We start from the raw sequence: 16,852 nt of genomic DNA on the forward strand, positions 1-16,852 counted from the left end.
GCTGTGGGTCATCATCCTCCGCACTATCGGGCTCACGCAGCTGAGAAGAGGGCCCCGGCTGGGGGCTCTGCGAAGCCTCCAAGCCATCATCAGCCGGTTCGTCTTCCACACACTCCTCCTCCCCCTCATCTGAGTCATCCGAGACATCTGAGCCGGCTGCCGGACCCACAGGCTGGCCCTGAGTCACAACACTGCAGGACTGTCAGGGCTCAGCGAAAGCGGCAGGATCAGCGCTTCTTTGGGGCTGTCAGGGCTCAGTGGAAGCACCAGGATCAGCGCCAGACTCCAGCTGGAGCTCGGCGCTGATCCCAGCATGTCTGCTGATCCCAGAAGAAGCACCGATCAGCTGGAATGTTGCAGCATCCCCAGGGTCTTGTGATTTACATTCAGATGCTTGGCAACTGATTCATATTTATGACAGTCACAGTGTCCTAGGGTCATGTGAAGTGACCAAAACCTACTGCAACCACCCAGAAGATGGGGGGGGGATAAAAACCAAACTCCCTCCCACCCCACCCCCACTGCCAATCCTCACCAGAAATGCTCACAACAATGAAAACCTCGGACAGGAGGAAGAGTGCCGTTGGGCGGGCAGGCAGGTGTCTTGCTCGGCTGTGGCTTGGGGGCCACTTTTTCCAGTGCCATTGTAACTTCGAACAGTCACTAAGCAAACTGTTGAAAGTCAAGGACTACCTATACTTCATCACTTTTTTCCTTTTTTTTTTTTGGTCATCAAGTTTTTGACACCTTCCTAAGCGACTGGTGGTACTCGGATGTTGCCATATCCTAAAAGTGGTACAATGGGTGAAAAGGTTGAAAAGCCCTGTCCTATAATATTACTCCCTTAGAAAAATCTTCAAACTTTTGATTTATTTCAGACATTTATCCTCTCAAACCTGGTTAACATTTGTATGGGAGACCACCAGGACATCCCACAAGAGCCCAGGAAGAAAGCAACAGCAGTCCTCTTCAAGCAAATGATCTGGATATATCCATTAAATCATCAAGAGTCATCAAACTTCACTTGAGGGAATTTCTGACTATTTTATGAAAGGTAAATATATAGAAGAGAATCCAATCCTGACATATCGTATTTCCATCAGATCTTAGCGTTCAGTGTCCCTTCCCTGTTGTGGATCATTTAAATTCAGCTGAATCCTCCATTCATCTGAAACATTTATTTATATGAAGATCCCCCAGCATTCACCCATATATGTCATACAGATGTTGAAGTGGGAGCAAAATGTTGAGGGTTTCTCCCTTCATTTTAAGAACAGAGAAAGATGAAGCAGAATAGGTGAGAGGACATCCAGGACTGGAGCTCAATCTGCATTTGTAGATATAATTACATCACGGCAATTTACTTTCTACTATCGATTATGAGCCTAAAAAGATTCTATGATAGTGAACATTATTAAATTCTTGTATTTGTCACTAGCAGAAGCAAGGGCTTTATGAGGTTTGAACTGATCAAATCCAAAGTTGATCAAATCAGATCAAATCCAAAGTTGAATAATGTTCTTTAAGGTTATTCCTGAAGTCAGTATTTAGCTTTGAGGCATCTGTAGAGATTAACCAGCCTGCCATTTCTGCTTAACACACATTGTTAATTTATTTGCTTTCCAGATTTTTTTTTTTGTTAGCAAGCATAACAATCTAGTGTTCCTTCATGGATTTAGCAATTTTCTAAGTAGGCCTGAAGAGCTGAAGTTCAGATTTGTGAAAGGACTGGAACAGACTGTAAAATGTAACACCAGATCCAGACACTTATGTTAACTAGGCATCAAATCCCACAGATCTGTCTATAAATGTGTGTGCACATGGAAGAGTGGGAAATGTAATTTTCACAGGCAAACTTTGCTCCACATACTCTTAATTTTTATAGGTAATAATCTTCCAGATGTGGGATTGAAAGGTCTCTGTAAAATTTCCTGCAGTTTTGTTAGGACAGATTTAAACTTAAAATCAGATTTTGTACCTTACCAGTGGAAGAATTGGAGATGTTCCTTGAGCCACTTTTAATGCATAATATAAGCCTCTGAATGTTCAAAATGATTAGATTAAAGCACTATTTTTTTAAAGATAGAGGGTGCACAAAATATGAATAACATGCTCAGGGCAGATTATTCTTTTCACATTTTGCCTGAGGGAATTGTGATTGCTAAATAAACTCCATATCCTACACCCAGATATTCTATAGTTAACTACCTTTTATCTCCTTCTATAGAAAGGAGATAGAAAACTAGGACAAAATAGTCATACTGTATATATAAGAACAGGATGCCACTTGAAGTACAAATTAGCACTGAAATGATTAATTTAATTTATAATTATAATTAATTATATTAATAATTAATACATTTAATTTAAATGTATACATACATATAGATATATGTAGATAGAGACAAAGATATGCTGATTCATGTCAGTGGACAAAAGAAAAAAATGGAGAGATTGACATAGTAGATGCTGCAAGAAGAGTGTGCAAATAAACAGGTCTCTCAGCGTTTTAAAAGCTCTCTACTCACTTTACCATCCATCTTGCCTGTAAGTTCTGCCAGTGGTTGGTCAACTATATCTTTATTTATCAGTGCTTATTAGCCACCCCTTTCCTGAAGGACTCTCAATAGAATAGAACATCAAAACAAAGAAAAAAACACAAAATGATGAAAGCTTCAGTCAAACCCAAAACTTAAGGAGGCAGCTGTGAACAAACAGCTTGACTGAAGGCATGGTGGAATAAAACAGATCTAATTTGCTTACAGAATTTCAATAAAGTGCTATCTGGAAAAAAATAATTCTATTACTGAGCCACTGTACGTAAGTCTTGTATTTTAGATTCTAATTCTATGTTCCTTTTTGTAAGGTTAAATTACAGCACTAAATTTATTCATTTATTAAATGTATGTGTTGCCCATCTCACAAAATGATAAAAAAGGTTAAAAATATAATAGAGAATGATTAAAATTAAGATAATCTGCTTCATCCAGGGCCTGCTCAAGCTGCTCTGCAACTACTTTCTCCACAACCTTCTCTAAAAAATGGAGCTGAGAAACTGAATGAAAGTTGTTCAATAAAATGGAATCCATTGCTGCTGCTTCAAGAGGAGCTGAACCAATTGCTCCTTAAGAGGTGGTGGAACAACCCCCCTGTAATGTATTGGGCTTTGTCTTGTTAAAGGAACATCAGGTGGGTTAATTGCTGGTAGGTTGTTTAAGCAGGGAAGCTGGCTAATGGCTCCCAGCTCCTCAGACAACCCGTCTCCAGCGCTGCCATTGGCTGCCTCTAGGGCGGCAATAGGTTACTTTAAACCTATTGGCCGCCGCCTAGAGGCCAGGGTATAAATTGCTGCATTCGCAGCCCTGTTCCTCAGTTCAGTTCCTGCATGCAATAAACAATGATCTTTGCTGAACTCACTCGCCTCGTCTCGTCACTGAAGCCACGAACCCAGTATCTAACACCACCCTCTCTCAAAAAATTAACCAATACTAGGACCCAACCACACAACACTCCCTGAGGAGCATTAACTGGCCAGGAGGGGCATGAATCTAAGGAGCAGGTAGCTAAGCTCACAGTCATTAGAACCATGTTCATTTTCTCAGGCCCAACAGGAACAAACCATTACCAGATAACAGGACAAGTCTGTGCCTCCGTCATCTCACTGGACCTTTATCAAAGCTGATGTTCAATTTGGAATGGATTTAAGCAATTTTGTCTGACAGATGCTCTGCAAATTCCTCTGCCCGGCTTGTAGGTAAATCTCTGAGTGCTCCTTCCCCAACAGGGCTCATGTCACCTTAAACAAGGCTGCCAGGTGGCTATCTGTTGATGCAATAAGGCTATCTGTTGATGCAGAGAAGTATTGTTGCTTTTTTCTAAACCAGGATGAGCAACTTTAGTCAGACAATGCCAAAAGAAATTATTTTTTCCCCCTGTAAGTTCAAGGGCTGCAGGTAGTGAGATGAAGTGGATAAAAAGCATGATAACAATTATAATGATAATTATGATTATGATGATACCAGCCTTATCTGGTTGCTAAATTTGAGAGACTCAAGATGGCTAACATTCAATGGGAACTATGAATCACTTATTTTTGACTAAAATATATTTTTATTTGAGTCGGTTGGAAATTATTATTTTATAGCTAATAAAGCCACACCATCCAATTTCAAGCAGTTAATTTTAAAAAGCCCACTCCTGCCGCAAACAAGGGAGTGGGTGGGTAAAGGGCCATAGGTTGCCCTCTCTTGTTTTAAAATGTTTGAAGTTAATTTTGTTACATTCATATTGAAGAAAACACCTGCAATAGCAGGACTGGCTCTTGGGTGTTTGCTGCTTCCATCAACTTGAGTTTATTTTAACTATTTATTGTTAGGGCTAATTGATTTAATTTTCTTTTTAACTTTTGTATGTTGCATTTTATTGCCCTGTACACTGCCCTGAGTCCTTTGGGAGAAGGGCAGTATAGAAATTTAAATAAATAAATAAATAAATAAATAAATAAATAAATAAATAAATAAATAAATAAATAAATAACAATAAAACAAAACTGTCTTGGAAAAAGTTGGTTTTTCACTTCCTTGTGACACTACAATGGAGAATGTTGTGATGTCAGCATTCTTTAACAGCAAACTTTAGCAATCTTTATTCCATTCTTTAATCTTCTGCCTAGCTGCTTCTTCCCAATGGACAAGTTTATAAGTTGCTGTTTTACTACAAGTGAGAAAAAGTCATTGTATGACAGAACACAATCTCTATTGATCCTTCCTCTGCCAGTATCTGGAGACTGGAACAGCTACCTATCTATGTTGGGGTAAGAAAAAGAAAATGCAGTTATATCTATTTATTTTGTCTATGGCTAGGATGGGGAGGTTATATGTCTATACTACAATTTTAGTCTCCAGAACTACTCTTAAAAGATCTTACAAAAGCATCTTAGAAAGCTAAAGCATTACAAACATAATCTACAAGATAGGTACAACGTGTTGGAACTGTATTCTGGGACAGTGGTGGGAATCAAATATGTGAACAACCAGTTCTCTGTGTGGGTGCTGCTTCTGGAAGTCCATTCTGGACCTGGGCAACAAAAAATTAGCTACCGGTTGTGCTGAAGTGGTGCAAACCGGCTGAATTCCTCCAGTGTTCTGGGGCCACCTGTATATTATTCAATCAAATGATGGATTTAGATGGCTCTTCCTTGGCTGAAAATCCATCAGCTCTTTTGCCTCACTTCTGAAAGGGAGGGAATACAAAGTCAGAGTCACTTAGTGACTGGAGTGTAGGAGTAGACTCATATGGGACCCAGGAAAGTAAAAGACGTTTTAGAAGGTCAGGCACAGAATCAGAATCCTCACATTTTGTGTGTGATGGCTTTCTCAGTATATTTCCCAGTAATTGTGGGTTTCCTGTGCATTAAATCTTCCTCCCAGTAGTCCATTGCTGATGGTGACACTACTTGTTGGTGACACTACTTGTTTCTCAATAACATGATGGTTTACAGCTGGGGGGTGGGTGGGGGGTGTACATAGAAATGAAAGCTAGCATCACAAAATCCGCAAAGTTCTTACTAACAACAAAGTTGGATTGTAATGATACTGATTTTTTTTTAGAATAACATTAGGATAAATTTTACATGATACAAATGTATTGCAGTGCATTTTATGCTCAGGACAATCCTAAGAAGCTAAGTCATGAGACTGCAACTTCATAAGAACACAGGCATTTGAGCTGTGGGGATCTAGCTTTCCACTCTGACCGAGACATCCAGTGATAGCTGCCAAGCCTTTTCTGGCCCTACTTCCAAGCTCTCAATCCAAAGAAAAGAACTAGACATTTTTTTTCTTTAATATAGGCCAGGGGTCTGCAACCTTGACAACTTTAAGAGTTGTGGACTTCATCTCCCAGAATTCTTCAGCCAGGTGGCTGAGGAATTTTGGGAGATGAAGTCCACAAGTCTTAAAGTTGTCAAGGTCGCAGATCCCTGATATAGGCAATTAGATAAAGTTACAATGTTGACAGCTGAAAATGTTGAATGCTGAACATTTCTACATCACATTATACAAAAATGTGATCATCTTCTGTTGTCTCTTCTGTCGTCTTTTGGGGGCATCTTTTCTTTTGAAGTCCCCGGCTTAGTAGAATATAAATATATTTTTAATCTCAGATCCACATCCTCCAAATTATTATCAGGCTGGGATGTGCTTCGCATAGAGCTTGCTGTTCAAAATGCCAGCTGGAATAATTGGGCTGATGGGACTCTCAGCATGCCTTCTCTACCAGCATGAGTGGGATGGGTCAATTCCAGTTGGGTGAGACGGTCCCTTAAGTAACCTGGACCCATGCCATGAAGGGCTTTAAGAGTGATCACCAACACCTAGAATTGCACCCAGAAGCAGACTGGTAACCAATGCAGCTCAAGGAGCAGTGGTGTGACAGGGGCCTTTCTTGGGTCCCCCAAAACTGCCCACGCTGCTGCACTTTGTACCTGCTGTAGCTTCTGAATGCTCTTCAGGGGTAGCCCCAGGTAGAGAGCATTACAATAGTCCAGCCATGAGAGGACCATGGACTGAACAACCAAGCGCAGGGAATCCTGATCCAGGAAAGGCATATGACATTTTACATTCTTAGCAATGCCTTCTGATGCAAGGGTTGGGCTGATCAGCTTTAGGGGGGGCTATTTGGTGCCCTGACTTTGTGGTTTTGTTCCTTTGTTATGCTTCTTCATGTCTGACTAATATACATGCCTTGGAAGACACCAGGATTAAGTCTTTAAAAGCATCTTGAAAAAGAAAAGTCCACACAGGAGCTCTGGAATCTTCTTCCTTCTTTCAAAAATATGAATTTGTTGTTGTTAGTTGTGAAGTCGTGTCCGACCCATTGTGACCCTATGGACAACATTCCTCCAGGACTTCCTGTCCTCCACCATCTTCTGGAGTCCATTTAAGCTCACGCCTACTGCTTCAGTGACTCCATCCAGCCACCTCATTCTCTGTCGTCCCCTTCTTCTGTTGCCCTCAATCTTTCCCAGCATTAGGCTCTTCTCCAGTGAGTCCTTCCTTCTCATTAGGTGGCCAAAGTATTTGAGTTTCAACTTCAGGATCTGGCCTTCTAAAGAGCAGCCAGGGTTGATCTCTAGGACTGACCGGTTTGAACGCCTTGCAGTCTAAGGGACCAAAAATATGAATACTTTTCAGTTTATTTTAAATGAGCATTCATTGTGGTGATGAAAAGTTCTACTCTGAACAAATTGTCTGTCTTTTAATATGGGACAAGAAAATTACAATTGGGACGGTGGATATAGAAGTCTATATAGATGCTGCAAATTAATACTGGAAGTATTTTTAAATAGCTGGGTTTTTTTCTTTATTGGAAATGAATGTGCACTGCAGTGCCAGATATATTTTTAATTTTTTTCCTATTGCCAATGTGGGAGATTAGCATCAACAAGAGGAAATGAATCTGTAGAAAGGGAGGGCTGGTATTATGACAAAACAGATTGATACTAAAATAATGAATACATTTTCTCCTTTCATTTGCAGACCAGATCAGAGATTGCTCGCTCTATGAACTGCTTTGTTTATAAATCTCAGTTTCTCTTAACCCCTATGTAATTTATTTTCTTCTTTCTTTCTTTCTTTCTTTCTTTCTTTCTTTCTTTCTTTCTTTCTTTCTTTTCTTTTCTTTTCTTTTCTTTTCTTTCTTTTCTTTCTTTCTGATTCTCTTAACACCATTATTTATTTATTTATTTTCTTCACCAGGAGCAAAAATTCAGCTGAACCTGTAACAATCCAGCCATGTCCCACAGGTACCTTTGCTACTTCCAACATGACAACCCTGTTACACACTGGAGGAAACTGGTCCACTGGTCTATTTGATATCTGCAGTGACAAGACAATTTGTAAGAGAATCTTATGTGTTTCTTGAATTAATTTTCAAAGCTGCCATCCAAGCTTGCATGGGGAAAAGGAAGTTTTCATAAAAGGTTGCTGATTAAAGCTCTTTGCCTGTTGCCCCCAGGCCCCCAATGCAGCTGGGGCAGGCTGTTTAAAATACACACCAGAGCACATTTGAATTACTAAAGCAGTCGTGACAATTCCAAATTTCACTTGGATGCTTCAGTAGTTTTTTTCACTTCTGTTTACTGTACTTTCATTTTGTTGGAAAAACAAAAAGAAGAAGTTTTGAAGAATAGCTGAACTAACAGGACCATTGAGGTCATATATAGTCTCTACTAGTGGAAGCTCAGATTCACATTTTGAATTCTCTTTAACATGATACACTAGGGAGATGTGGTCTGTGCACATTATCCATCCCCCTCAATGTTCCTGGAATCATGCTGGTGGATTTGGCAGCAAATCACTGAGAATTTCTGATAGAATATCCTGCTACTTTCCAATGGATGGATGGATGGATGGAAGGAAGGAAGGAAGGAAGGAAGGAAGGAAGGAAGGAAGGAAGGAAGGAAGGAAGGAACTGTGTAAACCCATTTAGGATCACCCTCCCTCTTCTCTTTCCAAATAAACTTCCAGAAAAATCCCAGTGTTAGCTATTTCATTAATGACATGTCAGAGTTTCATTCACTTTTTAAGTGTAGAACTTGGTTCTTTCTTTTTATAGCTGTAGAAATTATCAAGAGAAGTATCCCTTAAGCCTATTTTCATCATGATCTGGTGCTTTTCAAATATATTGGACTAACACTACAAATTTTTAGCTTGTACAAATGCATTGAAATTCAACCCTTCCAAAGGGCACAGCTTGACTCCTACGTTTACAGATTTACTGCAACTAAAGAGAAGATGGGATTTGATCAGATCGCTTGACAAGAACCTTGTGCAATTGTTATGTGACAGGAAAATATAACACCTGGAGCTCCAGTGGGGTTTCTCTGAATTCATTTTGTCCGCATCATTGTGGAACCAAATAATATGGTTGTGGAATTTCAGCTGAAGATCAGTAGATTTTGACTTAGACCATCAGACATAACAGAGTTTAATGAAAAATGGGCATCCTTGTAGTTACCTTTCAGTCTTGCCTATCATTTTAAGGTTTTCAACCTGTTTTCACTGGAATAATGGAAAGCAGCAGACTCCCCGATCTGGCCTGTAAAGTTCTGGCAGCACTGGATAAAAATATCACTTAAGTTGGTCACTACTGACAATGTGAAAAAGCAGTCTCAATCACTGAAATATTAGATATCTACTTTTGCAACATAACCAAATTCTTTTGGTTTTCTTGAATGAAACTACATGATCTTGGGTTAAAGTTAAAAGCTGTTGCCTATGCACAGATTTATTATTTGATCTAATTATCCTTTGTAAAAAGAGGATAAGAATCTTCCAAGTGCTATTTAGTTTCTTTTTTTTTTAAAGGTGCAAACTGCTAAAGAACTGTGAGTCTCTCAAACTATCTTTAAAGCATTAATTAAATACTTCAAATACCTTTATTGTCATTCAGTCCTGCAAGGATTTCTGTGGCCAATGTAATGATCGATCTTGCTGCTTGCCTATGTAATAGTAAATTTTCATATCCCCTGGTTTGTGTTTATACTATTGATTGATTATGTGCCGTCAAAGCACTGTTGACTCTTATTGACTATACAGATAGATTTTAGGAGTTAAGGAGAAACTTCCTAACACTGAGAACAATTAATCAGTGGAACGGCTTGCCGTCAAAACTTGTGGGTGCTTCATCACTGGAGGTTTTTAAGAAGAGACTGGACAGCCACTTGTCTGAAATGGTATAGGGTCTCCTGCTTGAGCAAAGGGTTGGACTAGAAGATCTCCAAGGTCCCTTCCAGCTCTGTTCTGATTGATTGATTGATTTATCCATGACATTTGGTTGTTAAAATGGTCCTTCAGGTTTTCCAATAGTGAACCCATTGCTCCATATTCATGTTACGGATACCTAATTATCAGATTTCATGTTGTCTTCTTATATAGTAGCTTTCTCTAGGTCTGTTTCTTAGTTTCTGGGCTGTCATGCTTATACAGGTAGTCCTCGATTTACGACCACAATTGAGCCCAAAATTTCTGTTGTTAAGTGAGACATTTGTTAAGTGAATTTTGCCCTATTTTACAACCTGTCTTGTCCCAATTGTTAAGTGAATCCCAGCAATTGTTAAATTAGTGACAGTTGTTAAGTGAATCTGACTTTCCCATTGGGAAGGGGATCCCATGACTCCAGGACACTGCAACTGTCATAAATATGAACCAATTACCAAGTGTCCGAATTTTGATCATTTGACCTCAGGGATGCTACAATGGTCGTAAGTGTGAAAAATGGTCATATGTCACTTTTTTCAATGCTGTGGTAACTCTGAATGGTCACTAAATGAAGTGTTGTAAGTCGAGAACTATCTATATACATTAAATTACCAGGACATTTTATTACCAAAACCACAGCTGCACCTGAAAATCCCAGAGGAAATATTTAAGTTTTTCCTGTTAGCTGAGAAATGATAAAAATCTTACATAGAACTGTTTCCATCACACTTCTCCATGTTTCCTTGTTTCCTTGATTGCAGTATTGCCATCAATGTTAGATACTTCATCTTCTTGTAAAGGTAGTCCTCAACTTACTACTGTAACAGACTAAGCTGATTTTATGACTTTTTTGGGTGGTAGTCTGTAATCAAACCCCACAGTTGTTAAGCACACCAATTGTTTGCTATAGGCCATTTTTGCTGAAAACTGGAAGTATATGCCAGTTCAGCAAAAGTATCATAAAATATAATCATATAAGCACCCAAAATATGGTCATATGACCACAAAGGGGGGGGGGAAACCTTTGGAACTAGGTGGTAAATATCCTTGGGGAGGTCCATAAGATTGAATAGTCATTAAGTGACTGGTCAAAAGTTGAGGACTACCTATATATATGTAATAGCAGGTTTTTATGCATATATTTTTCTTAAATGATCTTTAACAACTTGCTGATTTGGGAGAGGCATGTAGAAAGCTAGAACTTTTTTCCTATTAGAGAGGATCTTACTTTATAGTTAAAAGCTGAACATGATGACTTTACAGAGTGCGAACTTGATGCTGCCATAACTGTTCAATGTACAGGTAGTCCTTGACTTACGACCACAATTGAGCCCCAAACCTCTGTTGTTAAGTGAAACCATTGTTAAGTCAATTTTGCCCCATTGTCAGATCCACCATGCTGGTGTTCTGCTATTCTGTTGGAGAGGGGAGGAGGAAGGCCGCTGGCATTCTTCACATGCTTTTGCTTTTGCAGTAGCCGCTTGGGAATTAAGGAAGGGGGATTGTCTTCAGAGATGAAACAGACTCCTTCCCAGCCATTTCCAGCCTGGTTCCAAGGCTATCATGCCCTGTGGGTGACTTGTTATCTACCCAACACCTCAGCATTCTCAAAACAACCTTGTGGCATCACATTGGCTGCTGGTGGACTAGTCAGGGAGGTTGGGTTTGGGGAACTGAAAGAATTGCTTTTTGCTTCATGTGGGATCTTCAGATTCCACCTGACTTTACTGCATCCACTTTCTCTCAGGAAAGGTTCTTTTGATTTATCTCAATGGAGTCAAGAGTTTTGCTTTCCTGAGGGACCAACTGGGGCAGGTCCTTATACCCATTTTATGACATTTCTTGCCACAGTTGTTAAGTCAATCGCCGCAGTTGTTAAATTAGTTAACTTAATTATGTTAATGTATATTAATTATAACTTCATTATGTTAATTTAACTTAATAATGTTAAATTAGTAACTCAGTTTTTAAGTGAATGGGAATTTGCTTGTCAGAAAGCTGCAAAAGGGGAATCACATGATCCCAGGACACTGCAACCATCATATATAGGAACCAGTTGCCAAGCATCCGAATTTTGTGGATATGACCATGGGGATAGTGTAATGGTCATAAGTGTGGAAAATGGTCATAAGTCACTTTTTTCAGTGCAGTCACTAAATGAATGGTTGTAAGTCAAGGACTACCTTTATATAAATACAGCAGGAATATACAAAAAGGCCATTTTAGAGTGCTAGTACAAACTGCTAACACTCTTTTTACACATCCCAGAATCCCTCAGACTTGAGAGGCCTAGGGATGCTTAAGGTAATATACATGTTTCACCCCTCATAACTAGGCTCCTAATTCTGTTGGTTTCCCCCCCCCCCCGAACAATACCTTTGCCAGGCTTGGTGATGTGATCCCTGAGCTGACTGAAGTCATTGTGCCTCTTCTCATCTCATTCTGATCTTTCTGTTTGTAACTTCATGACAGGTCTGTGTGGCTTGTTGTGCAGCCCATGTCTGGAATGTAGACTTGCGAGCAAGTATGGTGAGTGCTTTTGCTTCCCATTGCTTCTGGGTTCAACCTTAGCCCTAAGAGCTGGCATCAGAGAGAGATACAGCATACATGTAAGTCTGTGTTGTGCAGTATCCCCCTACACATAATGTCCTTGGCCATAAGCATTATATCTTCTTCCTCTCCACTGGTTCAATTCCAGTGGAAGATATGGTTGTCTGGAAGAAAGCCACTTGAATAACCTAAAGGGTAGTAATGAATAAGTTGAAAATCTTTACAAGGGTGAAAAGTTCAGAGCAGGCAGAACATTAAAAAAAACAACTCAGAGTTTCATAATCTTGCCACTCTGTTCTCTTTCCCCAAATCCCACATTACTTGACCGCTGGGGTCAAAGATTTCTTTCCCTGAGAGTGCTTGGCTCCTTAATGCACAGTTAATACATTAAAATGCTGAAACAGTTGCTCTTTTAGCCTGGAATAAAAGATAATGTGTTTTCAAATGGCATGTTTGAACCAAACAAATCCCCATCTTTTTTTTTTTAAAAAAAGAATTGTGTAAAAGCAACAGTTTATCTTTGCCACAGCTGTAAAATTGCATTGTCCCCGAAGAGGAAATATACTTTTTAATGCACGCCAATTGGAATTACAGAGTCATTTTAACATTTCAGTGAAAAATAAAGAAATACAAGGTTTTTTTAAAAAATAATAATAATAATTACAATCCATGTTTGCCAAATGGCACTACACAAGAACAATATCTGTCATCCACCTGCAGGAACGTACAGTGAGGAGAAGTGGACACATGCTCTAGGGTGTTTTTGAATATAGATGCAGATAAAATAAATGCTTTTTAGGTTTGTGCAAACTGGATCTGATTGCAACTGTTGAATTGGATCAATCTAATGCAAATCAGTAATCATTCCTGAGTCTCTGAATTGGTCCAATTCAAATTGTCAGTTTGAATGTAAGATCAGCATTGACTTCCCTTGGAAATATAATTTGATTCAAACTGGCACAGCCTTTTCAGAATAATTTGAAGCAAATAGTCAAACTGCATCAACGCGACAAAGATATCCATTGTCCTAATGCTCATCTTGCCTTTCCTGTAAATTAAATAAAAATGTTAGAAGTTCTCCTGCCAAGGAAGCATGACAAGATGCAGACGTTCTTCATGGCTACTGCAATTTAGGTTAGAAGAAAGAATGGAATGCCAGCACTGATTTTGATCAGGGTGCATGAGAAAGGTTGTGCTGTAACTCAAACTATATGAAATGAAAGTTGGTTAAAGCTTAATATAAGTGCTTGCACTTGTAACATTTCATCATTTCCTGAGTAGTACTGATGTAAATATTTTCAGGAGGAAAAACTATAGCAAAGGTGGCCCATTTTCAAATTACACAACTATGTGCGATAAATAGTAGCAACAGGAAAGGAATATGGAGTGTTTCACAAATTCTGTAATTACAAGAGGATGATTGATTCTGCACCTTTTGTCTAGCTCCTTAGCAATTCAGAGAATAGTTATAGTTTGTTTTTGGGATAGACTAAATAATTATTTAGTTATTAAATTAAATTAAATTAAATTATTAATTTAATTTAATTTAATTTAATTTAATTTACATTAATTAAGTTATTAAACTAATTATTTTAAATTAAAATCAGTTTAATCTATTTGAGCTGGGGAAAAAAGAACCAGGCTGATGTAGTAATGAAAGTGTTGGCCTAGAAGCCAAGAGAACATGAGTCCTAATCCTGCCTTAGGCTTGGTGACTTTGGACCAGTCACTCTCTCTCAGTCCAACCCACATCACAGGGGGGAAAATTAGGAGAAGAGAATATTAGACATGTTTGCCATCTTGAGTTACTTCTAAGATAATGAAGGCAGGTTAAAAAAAAATCTTTTAAAAAAAAGCAAATCCAGTTGACCACTAGCTCAGCTCTTTCTCTTTCCAAACTGGCTTTGCAACCCAGTTATTGTAGTCTTATTTTAAAATGGGTAAAATTTCAGGATATTGCCAATTTTTTCAAGAGTTTCATTCTCACTTGAAATTATATAAATTCTAAGATTCTTGTCCCAATCTTACAAGGTCTCAGGGGATTGGGATGGGATCCAAAAATTCTGGTAAGTAGCCAAGAACTTGCCATTTTATTTACTTAAAGATTCATACTTGGTTGATGGTCTAGTGCAGAAGTGGTGAACTATATGGCCCTTTTATGACTTGTGGACTTCAACTCCCAGAATTCCTAAGCAAGCATGGTTGGCTCCCAGAATTCTTATAACTGAAGCTTATAACATTTGGAGTTATCCAAATCGGGAAGGCTAGCTGAATCCTCACCCTTGTAAGATGTCGTCAGGGGAATTCTGGAATTCAGGTCAAGTGCAGTACAGCTGGGGAGGAGAAAGATCTTGGGTCTTTGGCCATTTTGTCTGATTGGGATGCAGTTTAACACAGAGGGCCTTACTTCTGAATAAACATACATAGAAAGGATAGTTTCATTTGGTTGCAAGAGAAGAATACGGCTGCTGGGACAGGACAGGGAAGTACAAAGATTGTTTTTAAAGTGGGGTGGGGGAAAACCAGAAATTTCTATTTCCTTCAGAGATAGAAAAAGTGAAAGAGGGGTTTGGAAAGTACAGGTAGTCCTCAACGAACGACCACCATTGAGCCCAATATTTATGTTGCTAAGGGAGACATTTGTTAAGTGAGCTTTGCTCCATTTTCTTGTTACAGTTGTTAAGTGAATCACTGTAGTTGTTAATTTAATAACATGGTTGCTAAGTGAATCCGGCTTCCCCATTGACTTTGCTTGTCAGAAAGGTCGCAAAAGGTGATCCCATGACCTCAGGACACAGTAACTGTCCTAAATGTGAACCAGTTGCCAAGCATCTGGATTTGGATCACCTGACGACAGGGAAACTGCAATGGTCGTGTTGTAACTTTGAACTGTCACTAAACAAACTGTTGTAAGTCGAAGGCTACCTGTACTCTCTCAGAGAGGATGCAGTGGATCTTCCACTGAGTAGGGTGACTCTCTGGCCTCTTCAATTTACAATTCTGAAATAGAAATGGGAGAAAAGCTCACAAAATAGCAAGGCTTTGTTGCCTGGACAATATGCAGTGATCTACAAGAAGGAGACAAGATGGGCAGCAGTTGTTTGGTGGCAAAGGCAAACCCTGTAATTAAAGGCCTATGTAAAAAAGGGAACAGGAACTGACTAACTAAAGGTGGATTCAGGTATGCCACTGATTTTGGAGCAGTACAGGATGCAGCATATTCAGATGTCAGCAACTAAAAAGCAGATACTGACATATTTTATTTTATTTTATTTTATTTTAATTCCATTTATATCCCGCCCTTCTCCGAAGACTCAGGGCGGCTTACAAGCTTAGCAGTAGCCTTCATTCTATGTATATGCCTGCTTATTAGGGCTTTCACACACACACCCCCAAGCGGCATTATTACAAAGTCAGCTTATTGCCCCCAACAATCTGGGTCCTCATTTTACCTACCTCGGAAGGATGGAAGGCTGAGTCAACCTTGAGCCTGGTGGGACTCGAACCTGCACTAATTGCAGGCAGCTGGTGTTACTTAAGGAGGCATTAGCCCACTGCTCCACCAAGGATTCAGGAGCTAGAGAGACCTTCAGTGCCCCTTTGCTTCCCCACAAGGGATAAGTGGTTCTTCCATGTAATTTAGAGATTTCAGTTTCTCAGAGTGAGGAAAATGTGGAATGCAACGGAGTCTGGGGAAAGAACTAGAATTAGAATTTCTTTCTGTGGAGAAATTCTAATTAGATCGGCGTTTAGTGGCATGGAAAAATGGTTTCTCCGTCTGTCTCACATGGAGAGATTCTTTTTTGTTTTTCCCCAGGGAACTCTCTGCGAAGACTGGATGGCAGTTCACTGCTGCTGGCCTTGTGCAATCTGTCAAATGGCTCGAGAAATGAGGATAAGACCTCTGCTCCAGGTCTACAAAATGCATCAATCCCCCCCTCCTCCTCCTCTTCTGGCCAAAGATGCACTTGTTTAAAAATGCTCCCCCCCCTTTTCTCTAGAGGCCCCTTTAAAGGCTAAAAGATGTTCCGTGTTCTCTTCGCTCCAGCCGCAGTAGTTGGAAGAGCCGTCAGGCCTCCGGAGTTTGGCACCACCATATGTGCAATCAGTTCTATTTGCTTTGTATCGTACTTATCCTTATGGCTTTATCCATCTGCATTGTCAGGATGCCCGAAGTATTCTGACATTTCCCCCTTTTCCACTGAATGAAAACCAGGAAGTGTGGCTCAGTTGTCAAGCACAAGGGGTTAAATTAACTTAGGTTTAAATTAACTTCACTCCTTGCACATCCCTGCAGGCAATTGTGCTTGACAGATGATCAGAAGCAAACTCTCCAACTCTGACAATTTATTAACTAATCATCAGCAGATGAATTTAAATGGTACTCATCATGAACTGGGGCTACTGTTCAAGAATCAGGCTGTTTTGTTTACGAAATGTGGCACGCGTTTCATTTCGGCCAACCTTTCGTTCTGCTTCCAAGAATCAGAGGTGGGCAGCTTCATATTCCCTGCCTAGGATACACTTCCATGAAATAACCA

The 16,852-nt window shown here is 39.6% G+C and overlaps 1 protein-coding gene across 1 annotated transcript; it reads left to right on the forward strand.

The window, feature by feature from the left end:
* Positions 1-4,356: 4,356 nt before the first annotated feature.
* On the forward strand, positions 4,357-16,287 carry PLAC8L1 (PLAC8 like 1; the record flags this gene model as incomplete). The annotated part of the gene is made up of 4 exons (XM_081319031.1): positions 4,357-4,813; positions 7,758-7,897; positions 12,234-12,370; positions 16,129-16,287. The coding sequence occupies exons 1-4, from the start codon at positions 4,686-4,688 to the stop codon at positions 16,285-16,287; spliced, it is 564 nt and encodes a 187-aa protein (XP_081175157.1). The 5' UTR covers positions 4,357-4,685.
* Between the last annotated feature and the right edge of the window lie 565 nt (positions 16,288-16,852).

Source organism: Vipera berus (genome assembly GCF_964194415.1).
Source record: "Vipera berus genome assembly, chromosome: 2".
Lineage (NCBI taxonomy): Eukaryota > Metazoa > Chordata > Lepidosauria > Squamata > Viperidae > Vipera > Vipera berus.